Source organism: Globicephala melas, chromosome 18 (assembly GCF_963455315.2).
Source record: "Globicephala melas chromosome 18, mGloMel1.2, whole genome shotgun sequence".
NCBI classification, from domain to species: domain Eukaryota; kingdom Metazoa; phylum Chordata; class Mammalia; order Artiodactyla; family Delphinidae; genus Globicephala; species Globicephala melas.
The window spans coordinates 61,972,815-61,987,732 of record NC_083331.1 but is presented as its reverse complement, the minus strand read 5'-3'; the positions used below and the strand labels follow the sequence as shown (position 1 = coordinate 61,987,732).

Genomic DNA, 14,918 nt, shown 5'->3' with positions numbered 1-14,918 from the left:
AATGTTAAAACTTATTAACAATGAACCTGGTCACCTATGAGCTTTGATGAAGATATACAATGAGATTAATATTGTTTTCATGCCTGCTAACACAAATCTGTTCTGCAGTCCATGGATCAAGGAGCCATTTCAACTTTCAAGACATTATTAAATGAATACATTTCATACAGCTATAGCTGCCATAGATAGTGATTCCTCTGGTAGATCATAGGCAAAGTCAACTGAAAACCTTTTAGAAAGTATTCACAATTCTTGATGTCATTAGCATTTGTCATGCATGGGAAGAGGTCAAAATATCAACATTAACAGGAGTTTGCAAGAAGTTGATTCAAACCCTCATGAATGACTTTGAGGGATTCAAAACTTCAGTGGAGGAAGTAATTACAGATGTAGTGGAAACAGCAAGATGACTAGAATTAGAAGTGGCACTTGAATTTCACTGAATTTCTGCATTCTCATGAAAAGATTTTCACAGATGAGGAGTTGCTTCTTATGGATGAGCAAAGAAAGTGGTTTCTTGAGGTGGAATCTACTTTTGGTGAAGATGCTGTGAAGACTATTGAAATGACAGCAAAGGAATTAAAATATGACATAAACTTAGTTGATAAGGCAGCAGGGTTTGAGATGATTGACTACAATTTTGAAAGAAGTCCTACTGTGGGTAAAATGCTATCCAACAGCATTGAGTGCTACAGAGAAATCATTCCTGAAGGGAAGAGCCAACAGATGCAGCCAACCTCATTGCTGTGTTACGTCAAGAAATTACCACAGCTACCTCAAGCTTCAGCAACCACCACTCTGTCATCAACACTGAGGCAAGACCCTCCACCAGCCAAAAGGACTTGCTGAAGGCTCAGCTGATGCTTAGCATTTTTTAGTAAAAAAGTGATTTTTAATTAAGCTATGTACATTTTTTTGGACATAATACTATTGCACACTTAATGGACTACAGTATAAACATCACTTTTATATGCACTGGGAAACCAAAAAAATCCCATGACTTGCTTAAATTTTAGATTCATAATGCCAATTCCAGCTCCACTATTTACTGTGTGTCCTTGGGCAAGTTACTTTATCTTTCTATGTGTTTCCTCATATGAGAAAGGATATTACCCACTTCACCTGTTCATTATGAAGATTTAATTATATAAACTCTGTGAAACTCTTAACACAGTACCTGATACATAATATGTTTTGGCTTTCCTTGTATCAATAGCTATAAGTGTGCTTGTCCATGACCCTTATCATTGTGCCCAATTTGAGGACAAGGAATAAGACTTTTTTTTTTAATCTTCATTACCTACCATGATGTTCTTAATATAGTTGGGTGATTAATAAACTATTGTTCATTTACTGTGCAAAGTCAGAAACAGTACTTTCTTTTCAGCAATAGATCCATTCAATGTACATGAAACGGTTTCATAGATTTAAAATACATGAACAACTATTTCAGATAGAAAAATTAAAATCTTAAGGTAAACCATTAAATGTAGGAGGTTTTCTTTCTCTCAGTTACTGAAAATTTTCACTTGCACATGGTATATTTTATTTCTATGAACCCACAAAACTATTTCCACTTAATTCTAAATAAGAGTACCTCAACATTTTTGTTCATTCAAAATAATGTACCAGTTATAACATTTTCAATTCTCAATGGCATAACTTGTAAATAACTTTGCTTTGCTTTCAGAAATTCTGCTAACATCATAGCAGAGATGCTACAGGTAGTGTGGGGGTGTGAGTTTATTCAGTGTTGTCTAAACTGGTTATGAAAACAATCATGCAATCTTTTGTGAGAAGGGATTTCATCTATGCTGCCAGCTTTTCTAAATAACACAGTTTCAAATATTTCACATACTGCAGAACAAAAACAACACATTTATAGAGGATATTTTATAGAGAGTTTATATTGAAAGAACTGGAGCCAAGAAATGAATTCATTCATGCATGCATGCATTTCTCCATTTATCAATCAAAACTTCTTGAATGTCTATAAGTATTGCTGGCAGCATTGGAAAAGTAAAACATAAATGAATTGGTAAGAGAAAATTTCCTCATGGTGCTGCTTAGTTTGATAGGCAGACAAAATTAAAATACAATGAAGTAATAAGATAAAGGCAAATTCAATGAACTGTGAAGACAGTGGTGAATGGGGTGATGGAGGAGGTAGTTGGTCTATTGTGTGAGGAACAGAGAATAATTAGGGCGGATATGATAAAGGAAGAGCTTTTAAAAGACAAGGTAGAAATTACTAGGGTAAATAATGGGGGAAAGCATGAAGAAAATTCAGGTGGATTTAGGGAATTGTATATATTTGGGGCTGCCAGGTAAGTGAGGAGAAACCAAGCTGCAGACACGACCAGAGACAAAAAAAAAAAAAACAACTTCAGTACAATGACCAGTAGGTATGTGGATAACTCAAGGACTCAAAGGGATTCTACTGATTTCAGAAATTTTAATCAAGCCTGACACAGGTTACAGTAATAAAGCAAAGAAATGTACTCTTCTGAACCTAACAGTATTAAATAAACCAAAGGTAGAAATGCCAAAGCAATCACTCAGAAGCCTTGACACAAAGAAGTGATTCCAAAGTTCCCATCAAGAATGTTGTATACCTGAAGGACAGCAAAAGAGAGAGAGAGGGAGGGAAAGTGAGGAGAAGAAAGAAGAGAAGGAAAAGAAGAAAACAGAGGCTGGAACTGCATTCTCTGATATTTACTCAGAACCACCAAATAAGAGTTGCAGTTGGTAGGTTAGGTTAATTGAGAGTCACAATTAAACTATATTTTGGTCACCCTCAAGAATTTATTTGGGGCAAAGAATGCCTCGGTTTGGGTTTACTTTCCTTGAAAAAGATTTAGAGTTTTCTTTGTATTATCCTGTCATCAACAACTTTTTTTTTTTTAATGTACTTCATGTAGTCTTTTTTTTGTTTTTCTAAACTGGCCTTAGAATTTATCTTATTTCTAATCAAAATTTTATCTTGAAACTTTAATTTTGGAAATAAAAAGTGATATATTGTTTCTTAAAGCTTTTTAATTTTTATCCCATGAATTTTTAGAAAATGTATGTGTGTGTGTGCATGTGTGTCTACAATGATTTTACTTTTCATCATCAGAGACAACCTTCATTTTGCACTTTCACATAGCTTTTCTTCTAAGCATTTTGCCGCTACACACTAGGTCTGGTATTTAAAATAAAATTTAAATTTTTATATTAACATACAATTGTCCTTTGTTTGTAGCATACAGTTGTATAAATTTTCTCTTATGCATATACTCATGCAACCACCAACCAAGTAAAGGATACAGAACAGTTACATTACCTCCAACCCAAATCTCTCATTTTATCCCTTTGTAGTCCCACCATAATCCATCCTTACACCCCATCAATCACTGACATTTTCCATAACTAAAGCTTTATCTTTTTAGACCATATTATATACATAGAAGCATGGAGATTAAAACTTTTTGATACTGGATTTATTCACTCAGCATAAGGTCTTTAAGGTTCATTCAAGATTTTGTGTATACAAAAATAAGTTCCTTTTAATTACTTAGTAGGCTTCTAAAATATGGATGTACCATAGTTTGCTTATCCATTCAACCACTGAAGAATATTCAGGTTGTTACTAGATTTGACAATTATAAATAAAGCTGCTACAAACATTTATGTATAAGTTCTTGTGTGAATGTAAGTTTTTTTTTTTTTTTTTTTTTCGGGGTAACTACCAAGGAGTGAGATTGCTGGATCACATGGTAAGTTAATGTTAAACACAAAAAGGAAAAAAAAAAAAAAAACTACCAAAACTATCTTCAAGAGTGGCTGTACCATTCCACCCCTCAAGCAATGTGTGAGAACTACTATTGCTCCTTATACTCACCACCACTTAGTATTATTAGTAGTTTTTAAAGCTTATTCATTCTAAAGGGTATGTAGCAGTATTTTATGGTTTTAATTTATATTTTCCTAATGGCTTTGATTTTGAATATCTTTTCATGTTTATCTTACTTCCAAAAGTCTTCTTCGGTGAAACATCTATACAAATCATTTGCCTTTTAATTTGATTTTTACTGTTGTATTTTGAGATTTCTTTATGTATTCTGGATACAAACCCTTTATCAGATATATGGTTTGATAATACTTTTGCTCTTTCTATGGTCTATCTTTTCATTCTCTTAAGTGTCTTTAACAGAGCAAATGTTTTTAATATTGATAAAGTCATATACCTTTTTTTCTTTTCTTTTACAGACTTGCTTTAGGTGTGAGATCTAAGAAGTTTTGATTTCTTTCCATGTTTTCTTCTAAAAGGTTATAGCTCTGTGTTTTACATGTAGATCTATAATCACCTTTGAGCTAAGTTTTGAAGTGCATAGTTTAGCTCTTTGGTATTTTTTTTCTTTGAATGTGAATACCCAAATGTACCAAAACCATTTGTTGAAAAGCCTATCCTTTCTTCATTGAATTGGCTTTGTATCTTTGTCAAAAAATTGACTATATTTGGGTGGGTCTACTCCTGGACTATCTTCTCTGTTCCATTGATCTATGTGTCCATCCCTTTGATACTACTATACTGTCCTGATTATTGTAGCTTTATAGTAGTTTTTGAAAGTTTCTTACTTTGCTCTTCTTCAAAATTGTTTTGGTTATTCATTGACTTTTGTGTCTCCTATATACATTTTGGAATCAACCTATCTATATAAGCAAAAAATCCTATTGAGATTTTGATCAGATTTGCATTAAATCTATAGATAATTGTGTTGAACTGACATCATTACTATGTTGAGTCTTTAAATCCACGAACATACTGTGTCTTCATTTATGTCTTCCTTGATTTCTTTTTTTAAAAATTTTTATTAGGGTATAGTTTATTTACAATGCTGTGTTAGTTTCAGGCATACAGCAAAGTGAATTTGTTACACATATACCCACTCTTTTTTTAGACTCTTTTCCCATATAGGCCATTACAGAGTATTGAGTAGAGTTCCCTGTGCTATACAGTAGGTCCTTGTTAGTTATCTATTTTATATATAGTAGTGTGTTTCTTTGATTTCTTTTGACACTTTCATATTTCCCAGCATTCAGTTATTGTATCTTTTATATTTATAATTAAACATTTCATTTTTTGGATCAATTGCATAGCTTCCAATTGTTCATTTTTACTATATAGAAATGTAATTCATTTTGCATGTTGAATTTGTATCCTACAACTTTGGTAAAAATCTCATTAATTACAGGATTATTTTTGGAAGTTCCTTAGAGTTTTCTATATAGAAGATGTCATATACGTAAGTAAAAATAAGTCTTATTGAAATGTTCCTTAGAATGTTCCAGAAGCAATGTGGGCCAGTGATTTTATTTTTGGAAAAAAATTATAAATTCAAGAGTTGTTTGACTATCCAGGCTACTTTATTTTGGGTATGTGTGGATTTTGGTTTTGAGAAATTAACATATTTCATGAAGTTTGTCAAAATTGTATATGTGGAGTTTTTTAAGGTATTGTCATACTGTCATTCTAATATTCTGGAATCTATAGGGATATCCTATCTTCTTTGATCTTGATAGTTTGTGTCTCCTATCTCTGCCAGTCTTACTAAGGGTTTATCATTTTTTTACCTTTCTAAACAACAGCTTTTTTATACATATTTTCTTTATTGTTTTCCTATTTTCATTTTTTAAGGAAATTCTGCTCTTTTTATTCTCTTACTTCTACTTGCTGTGGAGTTATTTTCCTCTTCTTTTTTTCAAGTTCCTTAAGATGGAAGCTTAGATTTTTTATGAAAGCCCTTTTTTCCTTTTCTAGTTTAATCATTTATTGCTATAAGTTTCTAAGAACTGTTTCAGCTGCATCACACACATTTGGATATGCTGAATTTTCATTTTCACTTATTTCAAAGTATATCCTAATTTCACTTGAGACCTCTTCCTTGACTGCTGGATTATTAAAAAGTGTCTATTAAATTTCTAAATATTTGGAGAGTTTATTATTTTTCTATTATTTATTTTAATTCAATTCCATTATGATCACAAAGTATACTATCCATGATTTCAATTCTTTAATATTTGTTGAAGTTTGTTTTATGACCCAAGATATGGACTATTTTGGTGAATGTTCCATGTGAATATGGAAGGAATGTGTATATTGCAGTAGCTAGGTGAAGGGTTCTATAAATATCAATTAGAATCAATTGGTTGATGATGTAGTTTAGTTCTTCTATATCCTTGTCCATTTTTGGTCTATTTTTTCAATTACTGTTTTATCAATTACTGAGAAAGGAGAGCTGAAGTCTCTAAATTGTGGATTTGTCTGGCTTTGCAGTTGTGTTAGTGTTTGTTTGCAGTTTGTTAGTGTTTGTTTTGAAGCTCTGTTAGCTTCAAAATACATATTTGAGGTTGTTTTATCTTCTTATATAATGCCCCACTTCATCTCTGGTCATTTTCCTTGCTCTGAAGTCTATTGCGTCTAAATAATATAGCCACTCCAGCTGCCTTTTGATTTGTGTGTGCATGTATGTTTTTTCCCTTTCCTTTACATATAATCTACCTATATCATTATATTTGAAGTGGATTTCTTACAGACAGTGTATATACCTTTTATATTTTTTAATCCGTCCTGATAACCTTTGTATTTAATTGGTGTGCTTAGACCTTATGCATTTAGTGTACTTACGGGTATATTTGGATTTCAATCTACCATTTTATTATTCATTTTCTAATTAGTCCGTTTTTCATCCTTTGTTTTATTCTTCCTGCCTTAAGGTTATTTGAACATCTTTTTAATTCTATTTAAATGTATCTATTGTGCTTTTGGCTATTTCTCACCGTAAAGTGTGGGGGTTGGCAGTTGCTACAGGGATTACAGTACAAATACTTAACTTTTCTCAGTCTACTTAGGCTTAAAATTTTTGAACTTCAATTAGACTGTAGAAAGCTTGACTATGAAGGTTTTTTTTACCCTCATCCCTTTATGATATCTTAAATAATTCATACATTAAGAACCACATCAGATGTCATAATTTTTGCTTTCAATGGTCAAATGTATTTTAAGGAATCAGCAATCTGTTCTATTTATCCAAATACTTGCCATTTCTGTTGCTCTTCCTTCATTTCTGATGTTCCAAGTTTCCTTCTGATATCGTTTCATTAACAGTTCTTTTAAAGAAATTCTGATGGCATATAGTGCTCTATAAATTTTCCTTTAACTAAGAATGCCTTTATTTTGTGTATAACATTATATATTCCTGGAGATATCTATTGCTTGACTTAGAATTCCGGGGAGAAAGTTCTTTTATTTCAGCACTTTAAAAATATTTTCTACTTTCCCTGGTCTTCATAGTTTCTGATAAGAAATCTATAGACATTCAAACAATTGTTTTCCTCTGGATGCTTTCAAGATTTTTCTTCTTTCTCTTTAGTTTTCAGCTCTTTAATTATACATGTGTAAGCATAAATTTATTTGAGTTTATCTTTTTGGGGGTTTTCTGAGCTTCTTGAATCTGTAGCTTTATATCTTTCTTACATTTGGGAAGCTCAAATATTTTTCTCTGCTCTGCATGGTTTTGTCTCTCCTTCCAGGATAATAATGACACAAATGGTAGATGTTAAATTAAGATTTATTCCAAAATCCGTTAACATCTGTCCATTTTTTTTCAATCTTTGTTCTGTTTTTACCTTGCATATTTTCTTTTTATCTGTGGTTGAGTTTACTCTTTCTTTTGTCATTTCTATTCTGCTATGGAGTACATTCGGTGATTTTTTTTTCCAGTGCTAAATTATCTATTTATTTCTCCTTTATAACTTTTACTTATTTGCTGAGATTGTCTATCTTCCCATTCCTTTCTTGAATATTCACATTGTCAGAATATTTTTATAGTAACTCTCTAACCTGTGTCTAGTAATTCTAGATAATGTGTCACATCAATGTCAGCATCTTTTGACTGGATGTTCACATATGAGTTGATATTTTCCCTGTTACCTATATGCTAGGTAATTTTCAATTTTATCCTGGACACTTTGAATATTAAATTGTGAGAACTTGGGTCATATATACAGCTTATGGAATATCTTTTAATTTCTGGAGCTAGAAGTCAACTCATTCGGAGTCACGTCACAAGATTTGACCAGCCTTCTGTGACGTGTGGATTGAATGCCAATTCCATTTTCAAGCTCTTTGCAATGCTGTTCAAATGTCTTACATGTGCACCACTCAGTTATGTGTCTGGAAATGGTGCTGTTGTCTTTAATTAAATTCCATTCTCAATGTCTTTGGTGTGTAGTTTAGCAGCAGATCTACTCATCTGAAGGTGATCCCAGGGGTTCATTTAAAAAAATGAGTTAGCTTTTCTAAGCTGCTCTCTCTTTCTCTGTGATCTCCCCAGTAGTTTCCAATTCTCTCATGGTCCTTTTTTTTTTTTTTTTGGTTGTACTAGCCAGAAAGCTTGGGATTCTGGAGCTCTTTTAGTGAGTTGCATGCATGTCTAGGGCATGCGGTGGGAGGAGCAATGGGAGTGGTCTCACCCTCTTGAAGCTACAGCTACCAGCTACTTCAATCAAGAGTTGAAGGTGTCCCTCCAGAGTTTAGGTGACTGCAGGCCTTTGCTGCTGTGGCCGCTGCTACCAACAAACCATTTTCTTCCTCCTGAATCCTAAACTAGAGGGCTTCCCTGGGGTTCCCTACATCCTTGCTGATACCAACTTCCATGTTTCAGTCTGTCCTGAGTCTAGGTCAGAGGATACTGGAGGAAGAAAGAAAAGGTAAACTCACCACCAGTTCAGTGATAACCCTGAATTCTGGTCTTCTACTCCAATCTACCTGCCACTATTTTCCTTTCTGAGTTCTCAAAGTGCTGCTCCATGAACACTGTTCAGGTTTTACAGCATATTCTATCTTATCCAAATCTAGAAATCCTGGATTGATGATTTTGAATTCATGGTAAAAACAGAGTCAAAGCTATGATTCTATTTCTAGTGAAGAAAAATGCAGCCAGCATAATTGGGTAACAAGGAGATTCACATGATCAGATGAGAATATTTTCCTGCTGAGTGGGTTAACCAGTGTATTAATGTACATGTATGACATTATATAAACATGGTATAACTTTTTTCTTACTTTAATATTGGTTCCAGTATTTATATACTCTTGTAGCTCATTATGATGTGACTCCTACCTGTGAGAGATATAAAATAAATTAATGAATTTTTTGGATTGATTCATTTAAAAAATACATAGTCCTCTTCACGTCTCTCAATCTCTTCCTGTGCTACTATCTTGACTAGATATTTTGAGAACTGTCAATACTATTTATGAAAATATTTTCAATATTACCTTGTCAATTGATTCTATTTATCCAGCCCTAAAGAATCATTTGTTCATTGAGCAGGAAAAGAAAAGAACAACAGATTGATTTTTAACAGTAATTTTCATGTTTCTTTTCTGAGATCATTCCTCAGTACAAACTGTTTTGCTCAAACAGCTCAAATGTGCTGTTGCCAGTAACATTGGGGAGAAGCTTTTCCCTGTTAGAGAGATTCCTATTATGTTGCCCACTGCCAACTCAGTTTTGCTGTTCTTTGAACCCTGAAGCCACCTAATGTGACTACTTTTGAACACTGTTACTTTTCCCTTATGAAAGGAATGTTCCTTAGTGTATATCTCATTTGTATGTGTCCTATCCTTATACCCAAATTTTTCCTTTCTACATTAGGAACATTCCAGAATCGTCTCTATTTTGGTGAATCCTTTCAGCATTCTATGTATCAGGCAATCTTTTTTTTTTTTTTTTTCTTCCATACACGGGCCTCTCGCTGCTGTGGCCTCTCCCGTTGCGGAGCACAGGCTCCGGATGCGCAGGCTCAGTGGCCATGGCTCACGGGCCCAGCCGCTCCGCGGCACGTGGGATCCTCCCAGACCGCCAAACCCACGTTCCCTGCATCAGCGGGCGGACTCCCAACCACTGCGCCACCAGGGAAGCCCCAGGCAATCTTTTATTGCCACATTTATGGGAAGAGAAAAGGTTAACACCTAGCTTCAGGGAAGCCTGAAAATGTGGGACTTGCTTTTTTGTTCCTCCCTTTGCAATATTAAGTCAAGGAATTATTGGGAATTTACCTATTCTAGATGAGAGAGAGAGAGAGAGAGAGAAAGAGAATGAATGAGCATATCTGATCAAGAACCAAGGACTATGTACCAGGCCAAACTCCCACACTTCATTGTTGAAACTGGTTATGGAGTAATGAGTAATCTGTATAGATGAGAAAATACACTAATGGGTCTGACTAGTTAGGTATGAAAGATGAAAGAGCATCAGCTTGGCTACATACTCAACCACCTTTTAATGCATGTTATGAGTCAGAATGAATGGGATATCATGACTGAGTCGAGAGAGTCATGACCTCTATTCTGTTGGTAAGTATGCTATATGTTTCCTGTCCTGCATTTTCTCTTAAACTTAGTAAACTTGGTCCTGGCTAAAGCCTCCTGAGGTCTCAGTTTGACTGCCAAACTAAACTCTAGATCATTGCTGTCAGTAACAGAGTGGCTATTGAAGCAGTTTCCTTTTGTTTTCAAAGGTAAGTTTTCCTCATTTTGCATTTAAAAAAGAATTTTCATGGAGGTATTCAGGACAAGAGGATGAGTTATTTATTCTCTAGTTCCTGATTCGCTTGGGCATTATGTTTGATTATGAGAAAACCCTACTGAGTAACACACATTACATATTTGTCAATACTTCCTTGTTTTGTTTTTCTCAATTTGGAAAAACTGAGCAAGTTATTGAAATAATTTTGCTTGAAATTTTTTAGCTATGGAAATTGATATGTTGTGAGACTGATTTCAAAATTACCTTGCCAATATTTTTTTATCTCAGTAATATTTTCCAGTAGTACTTAAAATTCTAGCTAAAAAATTTAAATAACATAAAATAAAAATATTTTACATTTGTTATGTTTAAGTTATTCTCCTATAATTCTTTGCTATTATAAATTGTTGGTCTTGATCTCATGACACTATGCATGACCTTAATTTTTTTCCAACATGAGTAATTAATAATTAAACTTGAACGTAAAAAGACCTATACAATTTAGAGAGAAACTTGCAGCACTACTGCCTGCAATGTGGAGGATTAGGATTTCAGATATATCCTCCATTCACAGAAAATACTCAGATTCAGGAAAACCACAACATAATACATGGTAATTCATTGCAGAGTTCAACAGAAAATACATGAAGTCTCAGGGCATAGAGAAAACTAAGATAAAGCTAAACCTTAAAAATTTTTTCTTAAAACAAACTTTGGTGCCAGTTTAACTCTAAAGGTCAAGATAGTACTAGGAATTTCAGAATATTTGTGATGAACAGACACTAAGGGAAATGGGAGACCAGGGCTTATACTGGTACAAAATAGACTCTGACCTACAGATTCATGAATAAGACCAGCACAGTTCTAAGTGTTATAGTTTAAATGAAGATATAAGTAGGGGGAGAAACTGTCTAGAAAGAGATTCAATGACGACAACTCTTAGTCCTGTTCCTTTTCTCTGTGGCACAAAACAGTCACCTTAAAATGTGTAACCACAGGCTTATCGTTTCATATTACTGGGTTTTGAATTTACATTCCCCCCTGAATCTGGGCACCCCAGCTTGAGAAGTCAAATTAAAGTGTTTTCAGACTGGTGGGACACGCTGACACCATTCAGAACGAAATTAAAATATTTTTCTGGAGAAAAACATAATCCAAGTTATTCAAGATTCCCCAGTGGTTAAATATAAATTCATAATGTAAAGTCCCCAAATACAGGAGGAAAAAAAATGTACTGTAACTGAAAATACTAGCAGAAAGAAAAGCCAACAGATTTATCCCCTCAAACACAGATACACACACTAAACCAGTCTAGGGAAATTTCAGATATCAAAGACAAAGGGAAGATCTAAAAGAAGCCATGGATAAAGGCCACATCATCTACAAGAAAGTGTAATTTAAAAAGACAGCAGGGATTCCCTGGTGGTGCAGTGGTTGAGAGTCTGCCTGCCGATGCAGGGGACACGGGTTCGTGCCCCGGTCCGGGAAGATCCCACATGCCGTGGAGCGGCTGGACCTGTGAGCCATGGCTACTGAGCCTGTGCATCCAGAGCCTGTGCTCTGCAATGGGAGAAGCCACAACAGTGAAAGGCCTGCATATCACAAAAAAAAAAAAAAAAAAAAAGACAGCAGATTTTCTAGTGTCCATAATGACACAGACAATGTGATATTCTTTTCAATCTGCTGAGAGGAAATATCTACTTTTCTGGATTTATGAACTCAGAGCAAGTGTGAGAGAATTACAGCTTCACACAATACCTAAGAGATTTTACCAACAAATACTAAGAAGAACAATATTAAAGAAAGAAACTATCCCAGATGGAAAATCTGAGATGCAAGAAAGAATGGTGAAGGCAGAATTTTAAGTATTCAACTGAAATTAAAGAAACATCACCTATATAATGCAAGAATAATAATACTTTTGTGTGGGTAACAAAAATAATATAAGGGACCAGTCCCTCCCATCAAGCCTCATAGGTAGCCTCATCCACCAGAGGGCACACAGCAGGAGCAAGAACTACAACCCTGCAGTCTGGAACAAAAACCACATTCACAGAAAGATAGACAAGATGAAAAGGCAGAGGGCTATGTACCAGATGAAGGAACAAGATAAAAACCCCAGAAAAACAACTAATTAAAGTGGAGATAGGAAACCTTCCAGAAAAAGATTTCACAATAATGACAGTGAAGATGATCCAGGACCCTGGAAAAAGAATGGAGGCAAAGATCAGGAAGATGCAAGAAATGTTTAACAAAGACCTAGAAGAATTAAAGAACAAACAAACAGAGATGAACAATACAATAACTGAAATGAAAACTACACTAGAAGGGATCAATAGCAGAATAACTGAGGCAGAAGAACGGATAAGTGACCTGGAAGACAGAATGGTGGAATTCACTGCTGTAGAACAAAATAAAGAAAAAAGAATGAAAAGAAATGAAGACATCCTAAGAGACCTCTGGGACAACATTAAACACAAAAACATTCACATTATAGGGGTCCCAGAAGGAGAAGAGAGAGAGAAAGGACCCGAGAAAATATTTGAAGAGATTATAGTCGAAAACTTCCCTAACGTGGGAAAGGAAATAGCCACCGAAGTCAAGGAAGTGCAGTGAATCCCATACAGGATAAACCCAAGGAGAAACATGCCAAGACACACAGTAATCAAATTGGCAAAAATTAAAGACAAAGAAAAATTATTGAAAGCAGCAAGGAAAAAACGAAAAATAACATACAAGGGAACTCCCATAAGGTTAACAGCTGATTTCTCAGCAGAAAATCTACAAGCCAGAAGGGAGTGGCATGATATAATTAAAGTGATGAATGGGAAGAACCTACAACCCACATTACTCTACCCGGCAAGGTTCTCATTCAGATTTGATGGAAAAATCAAAAGCTTTACAGACAAGCCAAAGCTAAGAGAATTCAGCACCACCAAACCAGCTCTACAACAAATGCTAAAGGAACTTCTCTAAGTGGGAAACACAAGAGGAGAAAAGGACCTACAAAAACAAACCCAAAACAATTAAGAAAATGGTCATAGGAACATACATATTGATAATTACCTTAAACATGAATGGATTAAAGGCTCCAACCAAAAGACACAGGCTCGCTGAATGGATACAAAAACAAGACCCATCTATATGCTGTCTACAAGATACCCACTTAAGACCTAGGGACACATACAGACTGAAACTGAGGGGGTGAAAAAAGATATTCCATGCAAATGGAAATCAAAAGGAAGCTGGAGTAGCAATACTCATATCAGATAAAATAGACTTTAAAATAAAGAATGTTACAAGAGACAAGGAAGGACACTACATAATGATCAAGGGATCAATCCAAGAGGAAGATCATGAAACAATTTATAACAGTTATAAATATTTATGCACCCAACATAGAAGCACCTCAATACATAACACAACTGCTAACAGCTATAAAAGAGGAAATCGACAGTAACACAATAATAGTGGGGGAATTTAACACCTGACTTACACCAATGGACAGATCATCCAAAATGAAAATAAATAAGGAAACAGAAGCTTTAAATGACACAGTAGACCAGATAGATTTAATTGATATTTATGGGACATTCCATCCAAAAACAGCAGATTACACTTTCTTCTCCAGTGCGCACAGAACATTCTCCAGGATAGATCACATCTTGGGTCACAAATCAAGCCTCAGTAAATTTAAGAAAATTGAAATCGTGTCAAGCATCTTTTCTGACCACAGCGCTATGAGATTAGAAATGGATTACAGGGGAAAAAAAACGTAAAAAACACAAACACATGGAGGCTACATTTCTAAATAACCAAGAGATCACTGAAGAAATCAAAGAGGAAATCAAAACATACCTAGAGACAAATGCCAATGAAAACATGATGATCCAAAACCTATGGGATGCAGCAAAAGCAGTTCTAAGAGGGAAGTTTACAGCTATACAAGCCTACCTTAGGAAACAAGAAAAATCTCAAGTAAACAATCTAAATTTACACCTAAAGGAACTAGAGAACGAAGAACAAACAAAACCCAAAGTTAGCTGCAGGAAAGAAATCATAAAGACCAGAGCAGAAACAAATGAAACAGAAACAAAGAAAACAATAGCAAAGATCAATAAACCTAAAAGCTGGTTCTTTGAGAGGATAAACAAAATTGATAAACCATTAGCCAGACTCATCAAGAAAAACAGTGAGAGGATTCAAATCAATGCAATTAGAAATGAGAAAGAGAAGTTAAAACAGACACCGCAGAAATACAAAGCATCCTAAGAGACTACTATAAGCAACTCGATGCCAATAAAATGGACAACTGGAAGAAATGGAAAAATTCTTAGAAAG

General features: G+C 34.6%; 1 protein-coding gene across 3 annotated transcripts in view; it reads right to left on the bottom strand.

Moving 5' to 3' along the window:
* GPC5 (glypican 5) overlaps nt 1–14,918 on the bottom strand; it is a 1,392,911-nt gene that overhangs the window by 350,250 nt on the left and 1,027,743 nt on the right. Inside the window, exon 8 of one of the 3 annotated variants that reach the window (XM_060288185.1) lies at nt 9,110–9,167. The exons of the other annotated variants lie outside the window; for them this stretch is intronic. Coding sequence (XP_060144168.1) covers nt 9,130–9,167 — 38 coding nt within the window. The 3' untranslated portion in view covers nt 9,110–9,129. The remainder of the gene's footprint in view (nt 1–9,109; nt 9,168–14,918) is intronic. 3 annotated transcript variants of the gene reach the window in all.